This window comes from Pavona decussata, unplaced genomic scaffold (assembly GCF_977016875.1).
Source record: "Pavona decussata unplaced genomic scaffold, jaPavDecu1.1 SCAFFOLD_67, whole genome shotgun sequence".
NCBI classification, from domain to species: Eukaryota; Metazoa; Cnidaria; class Anthozoa; order Scleractinia; family Agariciidae; genus Pavona; species Pavona decussata.
Genome location: NW_028145486.1, coordinates 1,934,368 through 1,956,316, shown reverse-complemented (window position 1 = coordinate 1,956,316; position 21,949 = coordinate 1,934,368). Strand labels below are relative to the sequence as shown.

Genomic DNA, 21,949 nt, shown 5'->3' with positions numbered 1-21,949 from the left:
ATTTACAAAATAATAATAAAAGAAATACATTAAAAAATTGAAAATTTAAGCCGTTTTCAGTTGAGTATCACAAAACTAAAACTAAGGGTATTAGGGTTTCCTTGAAAAATATCGATACTTACGAGAACTGGAATTGGCCCACCCTCAACCAAAACCAAAGTAACTACTCTAGCCAATCACAACAGATGTAAACAGCACAATGAACCAATCGCAATTCGCAATGAATACATGTCACCATGTCAAGCGCGGGAAAAACACGTTCTAGCATGGTTGAGAAAGTGGCGCGAGTTTTGCCAACCAATCACAGAGCGCAGTAAATCAAAGCGACACTCAATTGAAAACCGCTCTGAAAAGTTGCTAATCACGATGGGGGCTGGAGGGCGAGGGTTCACTGTAACACTTGACAATCATCGTGTAATAATTCCTAGAAATCACTAGCACTAAGGATAATTCATATTTTGAACTTGGGAATATGTAAACTAATATGACAGCATCAAAACCAAGGCCTACTAACGGAGTCAATCTGACTGTATAAATAGTTACAACAGAGTTAAAGTCCAGGGAAGGTCTAGGTAACGTCTTTAAATACAACGTCTTTAATTCGCTCATTTTCCGTCTTTGTTGAACTGTTTCCGTTTTTTATTAACCTTAACGCCAATGTCAAGGTGATCTGAGCACTTTACACAAAATGGTTCAGTAACAAAGATAAAATAACGAGCTGAAGACATTTTGTGCTCAATCTTGGTTTTTGTAATTACTGTCGAGCCTCAGCGGAAAGGCACCCATTACTGGGACTGCGTGATGAAACCAATTTGGAATCATTTCGAGATAGGAATCACCCGGGTAAGCGCATGACCTGAACGTAAACACGTTCACACTTGAATATGGCATGCGTTTTTCACGTTGTACTCTTGCTGAGGTGATGGCAATGACAATGACAATGAGCTTCAACCCTTCCTCACTCTTCTCCCCTTCTCCTAATCCGATCGAATCAATGACCAGATCACGAATGAAAGGTAATGAAAACACATCACCGATCCTTAGAATAAGTTGGGCCTGGGAAATGATTTAAGGGTCATTTTCTAAGAGAATGAATGCTTCATACTGAAAGGAATCCGTAGAAGTGATTTACCATGCGGTATAATCCTCTGAAAATACAGCGCAGTGGTACAAATACCACGAGAGTATTAAAGAGCATCTGTTCAAACTCATAGAAGTTTTCTACTGACCTTTATCCTCATGTTGCTGACGTTGTTTCGCCTGGTTCCTATCCTGGGTTCTACCCAGCTGTAGGTAGGCAGGTGCTAATCAGGATAAAAAAAATTGATGCTGAGTGGCGTTTGTTTTTCCAGTGTAGCTGTATTACGGCTGGTTTTCTTGTTCTAGCGAGGAAAGTGGAAGCAATAGCGACTGAAATACGTGACCAGGGTTTTTTTGCTACAGCCCCCGATTACCATCAAAGCCAGTGCATCATTTCCTCCTTGGCGTTAACAGCTGATACTGCAGCAAATGGTCACTAACTGAAATGTGCAAAACCGATCCATTAGGGTGAATGAAATGCAGGAATACGATTTTGACCACAACTTTAAAAAAGGCTACACCTGGAATTCTTTGAAAGGTTAAAGCTTTGGTGGGGTTTTAAGGTGGCCTTCCATTAATCAGACTCTCCAAGATACTCAGGCTCTCGGTAGTAATCATCCATATTTTCATCCCAGTCAGAACTGCTCAGTTCTTCATCCTCAGCAGAGTTTGAAGCAGTTTCCCTCGCTGGCGCAAGTTGAAGCCTTGTCTCATTTTCCTCTTCTTGGGCTTTCACTTGTGACGTGACAAATTTTGAGCGCACAACAAATGCAACCGGCACGTCACCTTCCAGTTTACACAGTTTGATGAAGCATACTCGACCAGAGGATGTAAAGCAAACAACTCGTTCCTCGTCTGGGGCCACAGCCATGCTGACGATGTTTTCCTGACCTTGGGCAACTCTCACAAAACCAACAGCTTTTGTCTTGACAACATCCCAGAGGAATACCATGCCATCAACCCCGTAAGAGATGAGATAACGATTCAATCTTAAAAACTTACAAAACTCGATTCTGCCAAGGTGACCTCGAAGAATTCGCTTGGAGGAATGAACATCAGGCACACAAGGACTGAAGAGAATAATCTCATTTGCAATACAACAAACTAGTACCTCATTGTTTATGGAAACAGCGCAATGGCTGAACTGAACAGATTTGTAAGGCTCCGTGACTTCAATTCTGTTCAGTAAGTGGCATGGTTGCTTGTCGTACTCCCAGATCTCGATCTCATACTCACCGCACAAGATTACATTTCTTTTATCTGGTGACAGGCAACAAGATTCAACAGTCAACAACCCTGGTGATTTAAAGGAAGCTGTTATGGCTTTCTTCTGAACATTCCATACATAGAAATGTTGCTTTTTCATGCCATCTCGGACAAAGATGAGAAGTAAGGTGCTGTCAGTTGAGAATGCCAAACACACATCGATATCTACGAACCCAGATTTTATTTTAGTTACTGTGTCATGAAATGCCCTAGGTTCTTCAAGGCTGTGCAGCTTTATCTTGTTTTCTTGGTGAAAGGCAATATTCTTTCCGTCTGGCGAGAGCGCGGAATTGTTAGCATGGAGCACCTGTGAACTATCACTTTTCAGTGAAGAATCAGATATGAATTCGAATGTGGAGCCTTTGTTTTCTTGCGTAACATTCCACAACACAACCGTTAAGTCGGAACCAACAGACATGACAGTATCATTTGAAATGAAACCCGCGGCTACGAAATTACTTAGCGAGGTCTTCACTGGTGGCGATGGAAAAAACTTAAAAGGGTTAAATAAATTAGTGAGAAAAATGGATCTTTCTTCTTTTCCGCTGCGAAACAAATAACCAACCTGCCTTTCTGTTGAGAAGTAGAAGAGCTCACGTCGCGACACACTCTTCAAAACTGTACCTGTCTGAAGAGATAAGGCGTGAAGAGAGCCGTCAAAAGATGGATATACGACATAAAGTTCGTCATTCGTATAGGTGAAGGATCTTGGGTGGGCTCTGATGCTATGATGTAACTTCTGTTCTGGCTGCTGACTTCCTGTTTGTAGCAAGTGAATTGCCCGAATATGACCGGACCTTTCCTCGAAAACCAATTTATTTTGATGTGCAACGCAAATGCAAACATCTTGGCCAAGGAGATTTTGGAGGCCCTTTGGAAAGTCTCGACAAATGTCAGCCATGAATAAGTTACAGAACAACCGAGTGGGAGCAAGGAGTCTCCATCTCGTTGCCTGCTGCTTTTTCTTCAGCAGTAGTTCGCACCTCAGCGAACGCGTGGATAAATAGGCCGGCTTTAATTCCCATGACCGTCCCAGGTGCATGAACACAACGCTCTCCAAATCCTTCAACTCTTCAAGATCCTGTGCCTCCCTGAGTGTCAGGATAAGTTCAAACACTTCCTCCTTCTTTAAATCAAGCTCCTTTCCCTGAAGTATCTTGTCTTTAAGATCTTTGGCTCGCTTCTGGTCCCATTTCGTCTCCAATCTTGGACGCCCCCGGAAGCGCATCATGGCCCTCAGCTCTCTGTCAGCATCTTTGTTGGCCTTATTTACCGAGCGCATCAACTTCAGGCTCCATAGCGCATAAACAGCGTTTACTACAGCAACGTTACAAACTGATACAGCTCTGTCCATGCCAGAACACCCCACTTCTGCTCCCCATTTATCAAAGGCGCCAGCTATGTGACAAAAATACGAAAATGAGTTTAACTGACTCTCTGAAGAAAAAACGTCCAAGAGTAGAGGTCTGCCTGTCAATATATTCCAAACTTGAAAGTGGAATATGTGAGGGTAGAGCTCAATGACAAATTCACGTACAGCTGACAACGATGATTCTTGTGTTTGCCCAGTTAGTTCCTTTAGTCTACTACAACAATAGCAACTAGGATGGTACGGGACGGACCTCACACGTGTCTGAAAAAAGGTTGGCTCCGTTTGAAGGCACTCAAGGAAGCGTTTGGTTTCTCCCTCCAAAATTGTTATTATATCAGTTATTGCCTTCGATAATTGAGTGAAAAAGCAGGTCATTTCATCATCTTGGCTCTGATCAATCTCCTTCACAGCCCAAAGAACAAGCAAGTCTCCTACACAACGCTTATCTTGGCAGGTCTTCGGACAGTCAAAAACATCCTTCCTTTTCACGACCATGTACCTTTCATCAGGAGTAAATAGACCCCATTCATAGATCAGAGAATTTTCTGTAAACTGAGATAGAGCCTCGACACATCCTCGCTCAATAGAAAACCATTTGTCGAGTCGCCCAAAAAATACATACTTGTCGTCTGGCGAAAACTCTAAATGGTTAATGTCTTCAATCGTATCTTCGCTGACCTCAACAGGGCCGCTTAATATTTTTAACGTACATGCATCAACAAGCAAGAGAGAGCGGCCCTTTGCCCCAGCCACGGTCTTCTTATTAGAAGCTGTGGCATAAAAGTTGAAGCCTGAAAGAAAATCATCGTTAGGGAGGTCAGAAAAATTCCACTCCAACCAAGGGCCTGACACCTGTGGAATTGAAACGTTTTCCTGAACAGCATTTGATGCATTTGCTAAACATGAGTGGAAGAGTTGCGGGCATTCTAAGAGCACGTGAACATTGCTTTCAAGAGCAAAGGAGATCTCTTGAAGGACATTTTGTTTACGTCTGTCCTCAAAACTGGGAAGGCCAGCTGCAAGTTGCAAATCTCCAAGCAGGCGGTAGATCTCAATTCTTCCCTTTTGGATCCTTTTCTCCAAGAAATGATAACTAGTCAAACAATTGGAAATTAGCTTCAGTGACTCCATATCATCGTGTTGACATAAAAATCGAACGGCAACGTGTGACACGTAGACCTGCAAATCCACATCTATAGGCGGCAATGTCGGAGGCGGTTCTTTGACAACAGCAGGGAGAATTTCTATGATCACATTTCGAAGGTACTCACCTGCGGTCTTCCTGTCAATGAACAACTTCCGGGAAGCTTTTTTCTTGTTTGTTAGCCACGCTGGGATCAGATTGTGGAGGAAATCTATGGTCTGATCAGAAGACCGAAATACCAGAAATTGCGACACCGCGTCGATCACTTGTTGCTCATCAGAATTTGAGTCCTCTCTTTCTAAAATGTACTCAATAATTGACACGGGAAGCGGAGAAGGAGCAGCAATGGCACAACTGAATAATTTCTTGAAGATATTCTTTCCTACCTTGTCATACAAGCGCTCAAAATTTTCCCGAAAAAAATCCTCAATCTTACCTGAATGTACTGGATCGTTATGTGCCTTCGCAATGTAATAAGCATACAAGAACAGTCCATTGCATTTGTGTGTTAGGTCCTCCGCAGAGTAGGGGAGACGGGAGAAATCTACTCTCTTCTCTAAAAATCGCTGTATGTCCAGCTCATGTTGCCTATACAAGTTGTGCTGTTCACTATTTCCTACGCAAATCCTGACACACGGGTTGTATTCCTCCAATCGGCTCTGTATCGTGTCTTCAGGGCGACTGGTGATAAAAAACACAAGCCATTCTGGGAGCCAAAGGAAACGTTCCTTGATAAGACAAAGAAAATCTTCCCTGGACTCGTACTCTGTCTCGTCTAGAGCATCAATAATGACTAATTTTCGTTGCTGACAAGGGGTGCAATCAAATAGTGGTTCGCCTAAAAGTTTCGTGAACAGTTCCCGAACTCCTAATTTAGAATTAGCTAGCATCATTATTACGCCGTCTTCTCCTCCTACTAAATTATTGTACTCACTATTACAAAAACAGAGTTGACTTGCTATAGTCCCAAGGAGATGTCTGGGATCATTTCTTGTGCCATCGTTGTGACGGCAAAAATAGGCAGCGCCCAAATGTCCAGCTTTCCTCATTCGCTGTGCCAGGGTTCCCGCCATCACACTTTTGCCGACTCCAGCATCACCCAGGAGCACATAAGCTCTGGAGGTGCCAGCAACACTAAACCAGCTTTGGAAATCATCTAAAAGCCACTGTCTTGTGTCTGGATCGTGATAATTAGCGAAGAATCCAATATCTGCTTCACAGCTGGCAATTTCTGGAAACAAAATTGATGGTTTTTTTTTCTTGTTGGTGTATGTGATGTCCTGATGCAATTTACGATAAAATTTAATGTAAGTTTCTGATGAAGATAATCTTAGAGACCTCTCTTTAATGGCCAGGTCAGGTAAATATATTTACTAGTATTATTACCACTGGAGAGCAAACAGAAAAATTCTTCTTTGTTTGGTGAGAACGGTTGAGAGTTATTTGCAAAGCAAAGCAAGGACCTAATTTCCAGGAAGATCTACATGAAAAGAAGTTGTACAGTATACCTATATTCTCAGCCAAAACAAGGCAAATGCTGAGTTTCAAATACTCTCTGATCCAGTAATGTATATGATCTGGGTGTACAAACAAACTTTGTACAACACGGTTTTTATCCAGCAACTAGGCCGAACCAACTTGGGCAGCCAGCTAGGCAGGTAATCATACATCACTGCATACGCATTACTTTACTTCCTACAAAACACAGCGCAACTATCCGAAGTGACGCCGATTTGTTTACATTTGCTCCCAACGATCTTATTGGTTCCTGGTGTAAAAGACACTGTGACACCAGTAACATAATCTTAGATAAAGTACGTCAGACAGGGAGAGGAGGGCGTGCTCAGCGCACGACCTCGCACCTCTTTCTTGCACCTCGGCACAAGTCCACCATTTACGACTAAGGTGTATACCAACATTTAGGTGTTCCTCGGAAAATTGCAAACAACACATAAAACTGACTGTCTGCTTCCTTATTTAAGCTAACCTGGTTTGACCGTCCTCTGAGTCTGAATCCCATGTTGCAGTTGTCTTCTATTGTCATCTGGGACAGAGTAACAGAAATTAATGCAACTTTTAAGAAAGGTAAAATAAAGGATATTCCAAACAAATATTTCTGTTAGGTGAAAAAAATACGTTTGCGACTGTTTCAATTTTTTGAAACTACGACATTGGATGGTTCACATGCACCGACATGTGAAAAAGAAACAGACTGCAAGTTAAAACATAATAAAAAGAGAAATAAATCAATACTAGGATTTGGGTAGTATTTTAATCTCTACAAGCCATAAACTAGAAAGAATAAATGTTCTAGGATTGAATCATCTGTAAATATTTCCAGCGAATAAGATCGCTCTTGGGTAGTCATTGGAGAGGCTTTCTGTATTACCCTACATGCATCAAAGTGACTACCAGCTTTGATTACAAAGCTCAGTTGTGATACGCTATCTGAATATTCTTTGTCAGACAGATCATTGGCTCCTATTACCAGATTATTCCCTCATGGAATTCCCAGCCAAATTGAATTATTGAGTCCTCTCAGAGAATGTCACCATTAACGCTAACAATTATAATTCGTCTAATTTCTTTGTGCTGAATGACACAATATGACCTCACTAAAACACTATATTGCATTAATATTATTACGTAGTACTAAGTAGATACCTGCACGCTTCTCATTCACGTTTGCTGACACCCCAGAATCCTGGATGACAGGAAAAAACATTTCATCTCCATCATGTTTTGAACTTTGACAACTGGAAGAGGCGTCTGAGGAAATATGGAACAAGTGATATAGACAAAACAACCCAATCCTCGTTTGAAGCTTACGCTAATTAAAAATTTAATGAAAGAACTGTGACGTTATATTTTAAGCATGCTAAATAAATAATGGATGTATTTTTTCAGTCTGTGACACAGGAACACTCGAGCATGCCTGTGTCACTGACGTCTGGAAAAAATGGAAAGACAATATTATACGCTTAATTCATGATGTCAAAGAATTTGGGTATCAGAAACAGTAAGTGGAACAAAGGAAAATCGAGACGAACTGTCAGTCTGCTGAAAAAAAAGTAATAGTTTGGAGAAACAATCAAGTGTATTAGAGTGTAAAAGGCATTTGTTTTGGCATTGCTTTACTTAACTCTATAATTACCTAGCAAAAATTGCGCTCCTTTCTTAACTAACGAGAAGCAAAACAAGAACCAACCATCTGTTTGCTTGCACGGCACGTTTTTCCGCACTCTACGCTTGTTAATGTACATGCTGGCGGATCAGTTTTTAACCTTAATTTTTACATTACATACTGCCATATTTTTTTGAAACATAAAAAGAACAAAAGGGAAATAAAAAGAAGAGAAATCAAAATGACAAGTGTAGATTGTTGTAGTAAGAAATTAGTTTATAAAAGAGTAATAGTAATAATTAGATATTTACTTATGGTGTTCACGTCTTAGAGTTATTGTGTTATTCTCAATATATGAATCTTAGCTTTTTGAATGCCTTACAATGCTTCTTTTAATTCTTTCACAAAGGGCTCTTCTGATAAAGATTTAAATCCCTAGGTATCTCATTCAAGGTTTTGACGCCAGCACACGAAAAAGCAATATGTAGTACATCAAGTCTAGAGTTCTCAGCGTAAAAGTGTTGGGACATTCAAGTTTTCGAAGGTATTCCCATGATGAGAATGATGTAGTATTCCAGAAAGTGACACAGGCATACTCGGAAAAAAGAAATCCGAGTGCTTCTTTCAGGAGTCGAACCTAAGACCTTCCGATTACTAGTTCGGATGCTCTACCACTGAGCTACAGGAGACTCGTGGAAGCTAAGGCCATTAAACTAGGTTCATGGAACAAATATCTTGCATACTGCTAGGATTTAAATGTCGAACGTGTGGTAAATGAAATAAATGTGATGGTATATTTCCAGCCTGGTAAATGAATGAGAATAATGTATTATTCCAGAACGGGAAAGTGACACAGGCATACTCGGAAAAAAGAAATCCGAGTGCTCCTATCAGGAGTCGAACCTAAGACCTTCCGATTACTAGTTCGGATGCTCTACCACTGAGATACAGGAGACTTGTGGAAGCTAAGGTCATTAAACTAGGTTCATGGGACAAATATCCTGCATACTGCTAGGATTTAAATGTCGAACGTATGGTAAATTTAAATGTTTATTGGTGCACTTTCATTGTGAACATCGAACATTACATTACATCCGGCTTCATAACATTAGAAGGTTACTGGTTGAAAAAGTTATTGTTTTTACCAAACAACAGGAATTGAATACTTCAGGTTGCTTGGAAACCAATCATAGCTTTGAAACTAAAGTAATGCATATTCAAAGTTCTTCCTTCTCCAAGCCCTGCTGTTCTAGGATTTTATTTGCATCATGTATTTTCACACCACAACGTGTACTAATAACTTTAAGTAAATCTTGAAAACTGGTTGTCGGTATATAAACATTTGATTACACAGACTTCAATTAACAAAAGAAAGGATACTACATACCATGAACCAGACTGGTCATCTTGTCAACGAGGTCATTACATTGTTTAGCCCAGCTGTATTTGCTCTCATAGGAAGTGCGTAGAACTTTAACCTCCTCAAGTCGACTCCGCCTGTCTTTATCCCAGATTTTCTTGATGGCTGCAGCCCATATCTCGGGATCCTCTGAGTCAATGACAGATGATGAGCCAAATGGTACTTTGCTTAGAGCTTCTCCAAACCCCGAATTCTTACTTACAAGAACAGGTAGACCAGCTGATAGGGCCTCAAGACCTGTCAGCCCAAAGCCCTCTGTTCTTGAAGGCATGAGTGCAAGATCCACCTCACAAAATAACCTTTTGAAGCTCTCTCGGCTGTTGACATAGCCTCTAACCTTCAACCGATTAGCAGGAATACCGCATTCCAATAAACGTTCCGCTGCTTCCTCATGCTTTCCACTAGGTGCTCCAACGAAAACAAGGTGGGTGTCGGGTAATGAAGCAACGGCTTTTCCTGCGATATCAAACCCCTTTAATGCAAAATCTTCAGCATCTCCGCGACCAAACACAAGCACACTGCAATGTTTTCTCTCATCTTAACCTGTTTGACACTCACAAACTCATCAAAGATACCAGGAGTCAAGTCGAGAATAGTTTGATCTTTTTCACACCAACGAAGATATGAACGAAAGGTCTCGCTCAACTTGGGCCCTACTCCTACAACAAAATCAGCCATCTCGCACAGCTCCACTTCAATCTTGTGCTTTTCTTCACCCTTTGAAATGGGATTTGCGTACGATTTGAACATTCCTAGTTGCTCTGGATCTGTATGTACTACTTGAATCCATTTGCATTTGTGCGAATCTCTTATAACCTGTGCCTGGTGACCCAGTTTCACTCCATGGCCAACGATTACATCAATCTGCAAATGTTCTGGTGGAAAACTAAGCCATTCCAGCTCTTCATAACCCGGCCGCCGTCTTGCCTTAATAATGTTAATGTTGTGGCTGAGGGCTTCTTTCTTATCCTGCTCACTGCATTGCGGCACAAAGAAGGTGATTTCTACACCGGAGCACTTGGCCAACTGAATGGCTAACTCTCTGTTTATGGTAGAAAGTCCTCCCTTGCTTGATCCCCATTCAGATGCCAAAATGGTGACTTTCACTTCGCTGGATCTTTTAGATTCCTGTGAGGTTGAGGTCATGATGAAACAAGTTTTCTAAACTGCTACATGTCGGGGCCTAAAGGGGATATAAGGACGGAAAGGCCAAATAACCTGAAAATGAGAATGAAGATATTAGACCTTTTCGGCAAAATGACCATTACAATTGTCAGAGTTTTCGTAGAGTCAGCAGACAGGACATGATTTTATAAAAGTTACGTTTCCAAAAGTAAACATTTTTTGGGTGAAACTTCATCCATCTTCAGTACAAAACCCGCAAGTGGGTGTGAAATAAATACATGAAGTATGTAACAACGTGACAATAAATGTGAAGCAACAACAACAACAACATTAACTTCATTTTTAGCCCGCAGTTAGCAGAGCTATTCTAGGCGGGCTACTTAAACTGACAATATATAGTTAATAAGCTCGCACACACACAATTAAATAAATAAATGAGCGAATAAATAAGAATAAATAATAGATAATAGTAGTGATAATTAAAGGTTATGATTAAGTCATGCAGACATACATAAATTGCGTTAACCTAAGGGGAAAAATAACAGGTTAAAGAGAAAGCTAGTCAGTTAAAATACAAGTATAAGCTAGAAAGGTCAATGTAAAGCAAGTCAACACTCATCTCCTCAGTTTCAAGTATTTTCAAAAGCAGGTGAGTCAGCTTGCGTTTAAAAGGTGCTTTCCTTAGCTTGCAAAGTTCAAGGGGGATACCATTCCCCTATTTTCGCACCAACTCTGGAAAAAGAAAGTAACTGATGATTTGTTCTCGCCTGTTATATAGATAAGCTTCCAGATACTGAGAAACGAGTAAAGTAGGAATGGACCTGTTCAGAGCGTGTAAAAAGAGTTATTAAAGAAATATTGGGAGGAACACAACGATTTTCGATGTCATGTAACAGAGAGGCAACCGGCAATTTGAAGAAAAGCATTTTTATTGGTAGAATTCCCGAACAGGCAAAAAGAGGAGCACTGTGAGATGTATAATCGGAAAAGTACATGAGACGAAAAACCCACTTTTGTAAAATGACTATTTTGTTTAGATGAACATTCGCGGCTTGGCACCAAGCAACGAAACCGTAGGAAATATACGGTTCGATGAGCGAGCGGTAAATGTTTAGAAGCCGGAGTAGTACGCGGTACCAAGTGTCTAAGCCTTGCAATAATACCGATACCTTTACGTATTTTCGTGGAAATGTAGTTAATATGGTGCTTCCAGGAGAGATCATCGTCAATGAGAACACCTAGGTTTTTCACATATGTCTTACGTTCAAGAGGTACCAATTGTTCCGAGTTATTGTTAAGCGGTGATTTTAAGGTCTAGCGCATACAACTAATTACAACCGATGACAAGAAAAGTAAAAATATAAATTATGGCGTAAAGATAACAAAGGAAAGGAAAAGAAAATGCAATTAAAAGCGCGGTTTCCCCCAATGAATATGTAAGCCTCCTTGATTTTGAACTAGAAGCGGGTGCAGACGGAGTCTAAGATGAAAAAAAAAAAAAAAAAATTCAATACTTAACATACCGGGTAGCATGAAAATTTTGCGGGTTCTAATTTTTGCGAATTTTGCGGATTGACCTCGATCCGCAAAAATTAGTTCCCACAGAAAAAAACACCCGCAAAATAAAACGCTGCAAAAATTAACTCCCCTCAGTCAAATTAAAAACTCTGCTTTTGATAGACTTGTGCCACTGGGGAGATATACTTCAACAAGAACATTAATAATGATTTCCATTGGAAAAAGCAACTAGAGCTGTCAAGAGTAAAGCAGGTCAGTACATTAGATTGGCACGAATGGCCGCGCCGGGTCATCCGAAGGAACGCACAGACTCGAATCGTGCAACAGACCAACCATGTTCTAGTGGCGCTCCTGCGGCGGCCTGCACAGAAGTTATTTCAATTCTTGAAACTTCAACTGATGAGGGTGTTATTATTATCACTGCGTTACATTTGGGCATAGTTTGGCATTTTAGCAGCCCACTCCCATCAGTTAGGTGTCAAAGTTGTATCCTAAATCTTTCACTCGAAAGCCACTCCGGCAATACCGGTCGTGGCAAACCGTACGGTATTAATGAAACAGTGTTTTGTGGTGCATGGTAGGGGTAAGCTTTTTGTTTTATTTTGTTGTTGTTCTGTCCCTTTGCGCAGTAAGGTATTACAGTGATATCTCTCTAATATGTAAGTACTGTGAACTGTAACTCAACACACCGTACAAATGAAAAGTTGAAAATGTTAAGGTTTCTTTCACTTAAATGTTCTGTTGCTTGAACAGAGGATCGTAAAAATTAGTTCTCAACAGAAGTTTCAGTCATTTCGAACCGCAAAAATTTGTTCCCGCAAACCACAAAAAATCGCCAATCCGCAAAATAAAACTCCCGCAAAATTTTTGTGCTACACGGTAAATTTCGGCAGTTTTCTGAAGTTTTTTGAAGGTGCCGTAGAAGGTGGATTCGTGTAGTGAGATGCCAGATAGTCACCGGCTGACACAACGGCACCACAGCCTGCGCAAGAAAACGTATGAACTACACGAGATCGTAGCCAGAGAATTTGCCTAGCCATTTTAATTCCTCGAAGAAAGTATATAAGTATACAGGAGAGTCCACTAATAATTTACCGTAAAATCTCGAGTAGAATGAGTAGAATCATGGTGCAGGAGATCACAAGCATAACCAGAGCATATTGTGATGAGACGAAAAAGTTTGAATTGGATTGGTCCCAGGGCATTACAGTATGCAGAGTAGAGGGCAAAAGGGAAAAATTCAGCTGGACGTACGACCAGAGACAACTTGGAGTGGATAGTGGATAAAGGCAATTGTAAGTGCTGGGTGGACGTCTATGTCGACCATCAGAGGTCTTTCAAAAATCATTTGACTGAAAAAGGTTGAATAGGTATGTCCAAAGCCCCATGTGCCCGGAAGCATATACATGTGCATGTATTGCAGATTCATGTGAATTACGTGGAATATATAAGAGGTCGTAATGATCATCCATGTGAGAAGTCCTGAGACTTCGAAGGACTATTTATCGTCGTTAAAACACAATTATCATTTCCAAATTCTGTCAATTTTTCTATCATAAGCGGCCTTCCATTCCAGTTCTATTCGACGGAGGAGTGCTTTTTTCAACCAAAACATACGACCCAGTGACGAAACTTGGGCTCTTTAATTTCCAGTACTCATACGCTAAATTGAATTGTGCTATCATCATCAGTGAGGATAGATATTGATCCTCAACCCTAGACATCTTCATAGTTGGTACGGACAGCCAGACAAACAAACCGAGGCGAGGAATCTTCTAATATCACTTTAATAAAGTAAAAAATTCTGAAATCATGAAGCACAAGATTTTAAGCCCCTCTATTTGGGGCGTATCGCAATTCGATTTTTGGCTCTCTTGATACAATAATAAAATGGCTATATCGAGCTTACAGACGAGAAACAAAAGAAAAATGAATGGTAATGGTAATGGTAATGCATTTATATACCGCATTTTCTATTTATATATATTCAAATGCGGTTTACATCAGCATATGTCCATTAGTGACCACATCCTACCCACCCAACCCATGAAATCATGAAACAGCACAAAGACCAGACAGCACACCGGGAACTCCATGCCCTACTCTTTGCGATTAGTGTCTGGGTTCTTTAACGTCCCACAGGGTTATGAACATTGAAGTGTTGTGAGACGGGGCCTACGGTTTATCGTCCTTATCCAAGAAGACTAGAAAGTCTAACCATTTGCAGATGTCATTACAAACTTTCTCCTCAGAACAAACAAAATGCGGTACCTGAAGGGTAAAACCTCGTTCGGTCGAAGAAATCAAGATTTGCAAAGGAACTGTCCATAAAAGGTCTTGACTTGCGATGTCCGCGAGCTTGTGACAGAAGCTGACTCGAATGAAATCTTACACTTACAGTTCCATTAGTTGCTCAATCAGTTCATTATTAACTAAATTTTAACATATTCATTGTTTATGAATTAATTAAAATTGTTCACAACAATAGTCAGTGTTTCATGTTTTGTTCTTCAGTAAATCGGGAAATTTTGAAAAAACGTCTGCAGGGAAGGGGAAGGTACAAACATTTTTGGTCTGTAAATTCCACTGACTCTGTTATGCTCTCTTAGTCTCTTAGCCAAAGTACATATACCGGTTCGGCCCAGAATATAACCGGCCACCGTCGGGTGGATCATACAAAGTACCACGTCAAGTGTCCATGGCTTGGAATTGTGATAAGTGGGGAATACAGGCCTGGACCAATATTTTTTTCGAAACATCAGGAAAAATATCAAATTGGTAAACGAAAAAAAATATTCATAAACAATCATTTGTCTTATGATGAAGTCACTCACTTGTGCCCATTGCGATCTACAACTTGCGATCTTTACACTCTGCCACAATGACCAGTGATCCTTTTCATTACTAAATATTGTACCCATATTGGATAAATTTGAAAACCTGTTATCGCTCATCCTTACCAGACGGTAAGGGTGAATCAGAACAATTTGCTTCCGAACGCTCCTGAGAGAAACCCTTCAAAGCTTTGTGAGTAAATAACTCAAACGGTTAAAACTCAAATCTTGTCTGATCCCAATATTATAATGCAACGAATGCTATGTAATGGCAATGTCCCAGTTCAGATTGCATTCAATAATCACGCCTTTTTTCGTATTATAATAACTTCATCATACTCATAATCAACTTTGATTGTATAGAATTGTGTGATTTTTATTATCTTTTTTAGCTAATCATGTAGCTGCGCTCTAGAAGACCCTTGGTATTATTATTATTATTATTATTATTATTATTATTATTATTATTATTATTATTATTATTACATTGTCATATATATCATCATCTACAAACTATTTAAATAGGCAATCTTTGATTGCAAGTGGCCACATGTGGATTAGCCTGCATAGCAAACGCGAGACACGTGCGCGAGGGAGACACGCGAGGGGAAAAGGAGCTACTTTCACCCTTGCATGACTCCTTCTCTCACGCTCCTTGCTTTTATTCTCGCTCTATATATTTTTCACGTACCTGCCACACACAATAGAGTTTATGTGAGAAATTTTTATCGAATAATCGTTCCAAATTGTTCCTTCAAACACGATAATTTTTTCCCTTACGAACCCTTATAATTTCATTTTTACGTTACGCTGGTGTTTAGATTAGAAAGGTCAACACAAATCGTAGAGCTTGCGCTAGCCGTGCTGCGTGAAGAGCCCCTAGTACATGTACCGAACAGTAGTATTTGCAGTGGCTTGGTTTTTAACATCAGTTCTTGTATAAAAATTCGGCTGATGAAAAGCGGAACCTCGTCGAGAGCAATATTTACCAAATTATGGATTCCTTTACATTCCTTTCAAAACTGCACTGAAGCCGAACAGAAACTGTTAAAAATTTGCATATAACGAAAATCCATTTTATGCAGATATTCAAGCGGAGCATGCTTCAAGTAAGCATTTTGATACCGTTTGCACTGAGTAAGCCGAGACAAATTCATGTGTTTAAAGAAAGAGCTAATTCAAGCCGAGGCGAATATTTATGGCATTAGTATATGCTACAAAACGCCGGAAATAATTTACTGTAAGTCAAGCAGAACTAGAAGACTACCTTAACAGGAACATGAACAAGCATCGTTCCAGTCACATTGAAATTGGCAGAAAATATCCATCGAAATCGAAGCGTTTCTCGTCTGCTTTATCGCGCTTAACTATAAAGTTTGCTTGAGTCGACAACACTGTGCCAATTCCGGTGACAAGGGAACTTACTCTCGTCACCTTAAGCTGTCCAAACATTAATGCAAATCGCCGCAAGCGACCGCGAACCGATAGACCACAGAAGAACCGACTGTATTTAAAAATAATGCAGGTGTTTTTAATAAGAAGGTTTGTTCAGTGGCGAGTACCTTAAGAAAAACTCTTGTCCCCTCAAATTCAATAACACCTTTCGCTCAGCAGAAAAGCTCAACATTTCCAAGTTCTGCGTAGACAGCCGATGGCAACCCCAATCAGTCCACGAAAAAGGAAGCGCAATTCGACCCGAGACTGAAAATTCATAACAATGGGCTCAAGAAATTGACACCCAAGTAGTAAATGTTCTCAACAATAATTCTTGTCCAATCACGGGATTCTCTCTATCGATATTTTCTATTGAAGGTGTCTGAATCTTACAGCGCGCACGAACAAGCTTGTGTGTTGGTATGCATGGAACGAGACTCCATAGATTCAGCTCACTTACCTTGAATACCGCGTGAAAACCTTCAACGGGAGAAAACAAACTTCTAAATCTCTCCCTACCCTCAGTTTGATAAAGAACAAAGCGAAAAATTTCCACTGTTAGCTTTCTCTAGCTTCTTGGTTTCTCACAAACATTTCGGACCTATTGAATGTTCCTCGTTCTTTCCTCGTTCCCAACTCTCTTGCAATGCACAGGTAAACCAATCAGAACCCAGAACTGTCACAGAAACTGTCACATAAATGGTGTTGCAAAAATTCCTGCTAAACGGACCTTTTACGTGAAAGCAACCGTTTTAAGAAAATAGGGTTAGTACCAAGGGTGCAGTGTGGCTTCAAGACCCAGTATTCTGTGCGATCAATACTGTATAGCATCCTTAATCCACAGAGTTAATGAAAGCAAAGTTTGTTGCTTTGTCGAAATGCCCGTACAAGGAAACAAGAAAACCAAAAACATTGTCTGTCGGAAGAGAAACGTAAACAGAAAAGTGATCGGTTAAATGAATAAGGTAAAGGACAATGTAGTACATCTGGAATGGCGTTCGCAATTTGTTGGTTGTACTTTAAGGATATGGTCGGGTACACTAAATGAAATCCTATTGATAATCAGTGGGAATAGATACTGATTCTCAGCCATGGAAACAACGAAAGACGATTGCACCGGAACTTTTGCATTCAGATATGTTCATAGTTGTTAGTCCACAAGTTAATCGTGGAATCATGAAAACGTCTGCGGAGGGGAAGAGAGGTGGGGGTATTCGCAGCTCTTGAAAGAAAGGCAATTTTTGTTCTCTTCGTACCTTCGTTCTACAACTTAAGAGTAACGAATCCATTCATTATTTTTATTTGTTACATTTTACTGCGTTGATCAATGATACCTTTCATCGGTAAATATTGTACTCATCAAAACATCAAACCAGTCGCACTCGTCTTGTCAAGGTCTGTAAAGTGGTTGCCTTTCTGAGAAGTAGGGTTGTAAGATGATTGGTCGAGTAGCTCTTTCGACATGTGTCGATTTTCCGTTAATGGTCGTCCGTATTTTCCTATTGCTGTTGTAACGGGTGACTAAGCAGTCTAGAAAAGGTATTTTACCATTTCTCTCGATCTCCTTTGGAAACCGTTTGTCAGCGTTTTGTCTGTTGCGGTGTTCGTGAATATTGTCGATTTCGACTTTGTGTACAGCTGCGAAAGTACCGTCAACAATGTAAGGTAATAAGATTGTTATGCTATGCTATGCTATGTTTCATACATTCACATTAAGATTGGTAGTGTTCGTTTGTAAGTTTCAAGGATTTCTTCCTCGATGTTGTGTTTAACTATCTCTGTAAAAACAATGGAAAGTAATGAAACCACATCTGTTCCTTGTTTGCATTGCTTACCGTTGTACTAGAACAAAAAAGTAAAAGTAATTAAGAGCGCCTGTCTGTAAAAATCAGACAAATTCTAAATTTCGTGGCAAGGATGGAAAATTCGATTTCTTTCATATTTTAATGTCAGATAGGCTAGGATATAACTAAAATCACTGTATAGTTTTTTCGGTGAAATATCCTTTTATTTCAAAGAAAAATGCAAATAACGAAAATCCGTTAAAATCGTCATTTCAGGCGCTAAATTGTTACACGGGTTTGAGAGCCTCGCGTGAGAGAACAAATCATTCTACCGCTTTTAAAACACTAAAATCTTTTTTTATAATCGTTAAATACCTGTTGGAATGATTTTGGGAAATATTGCGTCGTTCTGTGTATGCGAAATAATTTAATTTCGTAGGCATACAATTCACTGCAGTAAAAGTACTTCGTGATTAAAATTAATTTTCACCATGTGCGAAACCTTCAAATGGTGGTTGAATGTTAGAAGGATGGTCTATACATTCCTGTAAAAATTTCTTTGGGCAAATGATGAAGAGCGACGTGAGAGCTTTTCAAAGTCCGTACAAAATCTTTAAATGCAAATTAATATTTGACTCCTTGCTGTGAAACATATGCTTGCATAATTAGGTGATAGATAGAAATAATAATGATTGATTGTACCTTGTAACAAGGAATAAACGGCAAATTGGCAAGAATCGTGGGAATATCCGGTAACGTGGGTGAATGTGGTAACAGTTCGTGTCATGGTGTGACAAACATTTAATTGCATTAGTCTCGGAAAGTAAGATAAGTACAATGGACTTGTAATGTACAAAAGGGGTGTGTACTTCTGGAAAGGGTAGATAAATAGAGACAATTTATTGTAAGAGTAGATTAGATTGCACAAGATTGCGAGATTGAAAGACGGAAAGTTTGTACATTTAAATATCCTTAGTTTTGTTTATTGTTTTTCGATTACTGTACATATCAATCATGGATCGCTGTTCAAGACATTTGATTGACATTTAGTCTAAAATCCATTAGCGTCGCGTCTCAGCTTTAAATTACCAACTCATTGTGTAATTTTGGTAGTCTGTTTTTCGGAGCTTTGATTGAAGGAACGTAAATCAAAATATCGTCTGCGCTCTCGTATACCGCCTTCTACGAAAGTATTCTCTTCGAAAAGCGTCAACCTTGAAACAAACAACCCCAAAGCATGACGTAAGCCTTAAAGCGGACACGACCTTTACTTCGCACGTGGTTGACCTTTTCGCCGCTTTGCGTCAACATGACATCGGGGACATCGGTTAGTGGCAGTAAAATAATGTTTTTTGAATAAAATATGCGTTCATGTATTGTATTTTAGAGATTCCCCCTTTTAGAGATTCCCTATTTTAGAGATTCCCCCTTTTAGAGATTCCCTATTTTAGAGATTCCCCGTTCCCCGTTCCCCATTCCCCATTCCCCATTCCCCATTCCTCCATTCCCCGTTCCCTGTTTTAGAGATAGTCTTCATGTATTGCTAGAAGACCTAGAATACTAAAGGTATACAATTTGTCTTTGACAAACTTCATTAATATTCAAAGAAACTAGTTAAAATCTAACGATGTCAAATTGTTTGCCCCCTCGAAAATCAAGTCTCTTTCCCGTATTTACTAGATATAGCTCTCGCTAAGTGCCAACGAGCAGCCATTCAAAAGAAATAGTAATTGGTAATTTGAAGACACAAAGTCATGTTTTGTGCACGGCATTTTTTTGTAGTGAAGTATTGAAGACAATTTGAAATGTGTTTTATTGTTATGTGAATATTTCGATCGACAGCGGAGAATTGCCAAAATGGAAAGAGATTTTTGGTTTTAAATTATCGCGATATTACGGTTTCAACAAAAGAATAGAGAACAAAAATGAACCCAACAATAACTTTTTATCTTTTTTAGCTGTAAACAGTAACAATTTCAATGTTATGACGTGCTTGGACAATGAACAATAGAATTGTACATTTCATTGACAAAAACGTTCTCTACGTGATACGCTCGACAACAGAGGAATGAATTGATCAAGCTGACAGTTAATTCACAACGCACTCTGTTTAATGTGGCTTGCTCGCTTGTCGCTTGAAACGTTAGGTTTGCTTTGAATTTGATTAAGTTAAGTTAAATCTCAGTTGCTTTGATTGCCTTTTGCTCGCTGGCGGTGACAAAGTTGGCTCACTGGCCGATGTCGAGTTTACTCTCGTGTGGCTCGCTGGCCGATAGTTTGCTACAGTTGTCGTTTGCTTTAGCTTTGCTTAGATTGAATTCACATTTAAAGATCTAGAGGTTTCTCAGTTTCTTTGATTGCTTTATGCCCCCTGGCGTTGTCTGGATTTGGCACGCTGGCCGAATTTGGCATGCTGGCCGAGTTTTGCACCGTGGCCGAGCACTCTTTTACTGTCTCTTTTGGCTCGCTGGCCGATTGTTGAGCTTGCTAGCTCGATAAAATATACCACAGTGGCACTTACAGCGGTTACCAATAACACGCGACCTACGGCATTCAAAAGAGTCGGATAAAGTTGCGTTTTGGTGGACGTCAATCAAAGAAAAACCGTTGAAATTATTTTGAATTCTGACAAGATTTCCAAGGTAACCCGGAGAGAAACTAAGAATTTTACCTCGCTAAGAGAAGGTAAACTTTATTTAAAATATTCTCGAGCAGGATCAAGCGCAAAGAAAAGGTATTTTTGGATTAAAAATTTCAATTTTCACTGCACGTGATAATTTACTCACCTGCACGCATCGCTGATTTTTTATCAGGTGTAGCGATTTCAAATGTTTTGTAAAAAAAATACGGCTTCGTCTAAACAATGCCCATTTTTTTAGATAATCTGGCTTGGAAATAAACTTTCATAAAGTTTACCATCCGTCAGCGGATAAAACTGTCAATTTCTTGGTGCTGTTGCCTTGAAATGGTCTCAGAATTCAAATGAATCTCAACGGCTTTTCTATGATTGACGTCCACCAAAACGCAACTTTATCGGAGTCTTTTGAAGGCGATAGGTCGCGTGTCATTGGTAACCGCTGTAACTAAAGTACACCCACGTAGAATTGGTAATAAAAACAAAAAAACCTTACAAAAACGGGTGAAAATGACGCTTTTTTCACCTCAAACTTGGTCTCAACTCCACTCGATGAATGCCAAAGCCGGTGAGCATCGACAAGAGACTCTTGGCATCGACGATCAGAACCATGCCGCCTTGACGTCAAAATCTCTGCGAGCTGCGAGCTACGATTGGTCCGTTGCAATTTTCACTGCGTCATTGGAATCTCAGGAATCTTACCTTACAGTCAGGAATCTTACCTTACAAACATGCCTCTCGATCACTCGAGATTTTTTCCGCCCGCACAGTACTTTCGCACGGCTCTGTAATGCTGCCGCCTCGCGTCTTCGCTCGGCTGACTCGTTGGCAATAACATGAAAACCGTCATGGGCGTAATAGCCTCCCACGCAGTCGTTTTTAGGGTACTCGTATTACCTCTCCTGGGAAAGAGGTAATACGAGTCGAGTCCCTTAAAAACGACTGCGTGGAAGGGGTGTCAGTAAAACGCGGGGTCGGGGTCGGGGTCGGGGTCTCCTTTTTTTTCTTTTTTTCTTTTTTCAACATCACAGGTCATTTGTGGGTCAAATAAGGATTAAAGCCAATATAAAAAAGTTAAGTCTCTAAAGCTTACTAGCTTAGGATAGGTCATCGGTGACAACACTCGATGCAGTTCTGTATTCTGGCGGATATTGGTTCCGTGAGTTGACTACCTTTTATTCTAAGAAACGAAATGAGGCAAAAAATACAAGGT

General features: G+C 40.0%; 2 protein-coding genes across 3 annotated transcripts in view; both read right to left on the bottom strand.

Moving 5' to 3' along the window:
• Positions 1-21,949, bottom strand: part of LOC146478011 (uncharacterized) — a 166,750-nt gene that overhangs the window by 1,255 nt on the left and 143,546 nt on the right. The gene's annotated exons all lie outside the window — the stretch shown is intronic.
• LOC146478017 (uncharacterized) lies at positions 90-21,506 on the bottom strand. 2 transcript variants are annotated; one of them, XM_085112717.1, is made up of 5 exons: positions 21,263-21,506; positions 9,374-10,624; positions 7,527-7,631; positions 6,850-6,906; positions 90-6,093 (listed from the first exon to the last, which is right to left on the bottom strand). In XM_085112717.1, exons 2-5 carry the CDS (start codon positions 9,675-9,677, stop codon positions 1,655-1,657), a joined length of 4,905 nt encoding a protein of 1,634 aa, XP_084968843.1. In that variant the 5' UTR covers positions 9,678-10,624; positions 21,263-21,506; the 3' UTR covers positions 90-1,654. The 2 variants fall into 2 exon arrangements, with proteins under 2 accessions (XP_084968843.1, XP_084968842.1); XM_085112716.1 differs by lacking the exon at positions 21,263-21,506 and adding an exon at positions 16,778-16,926.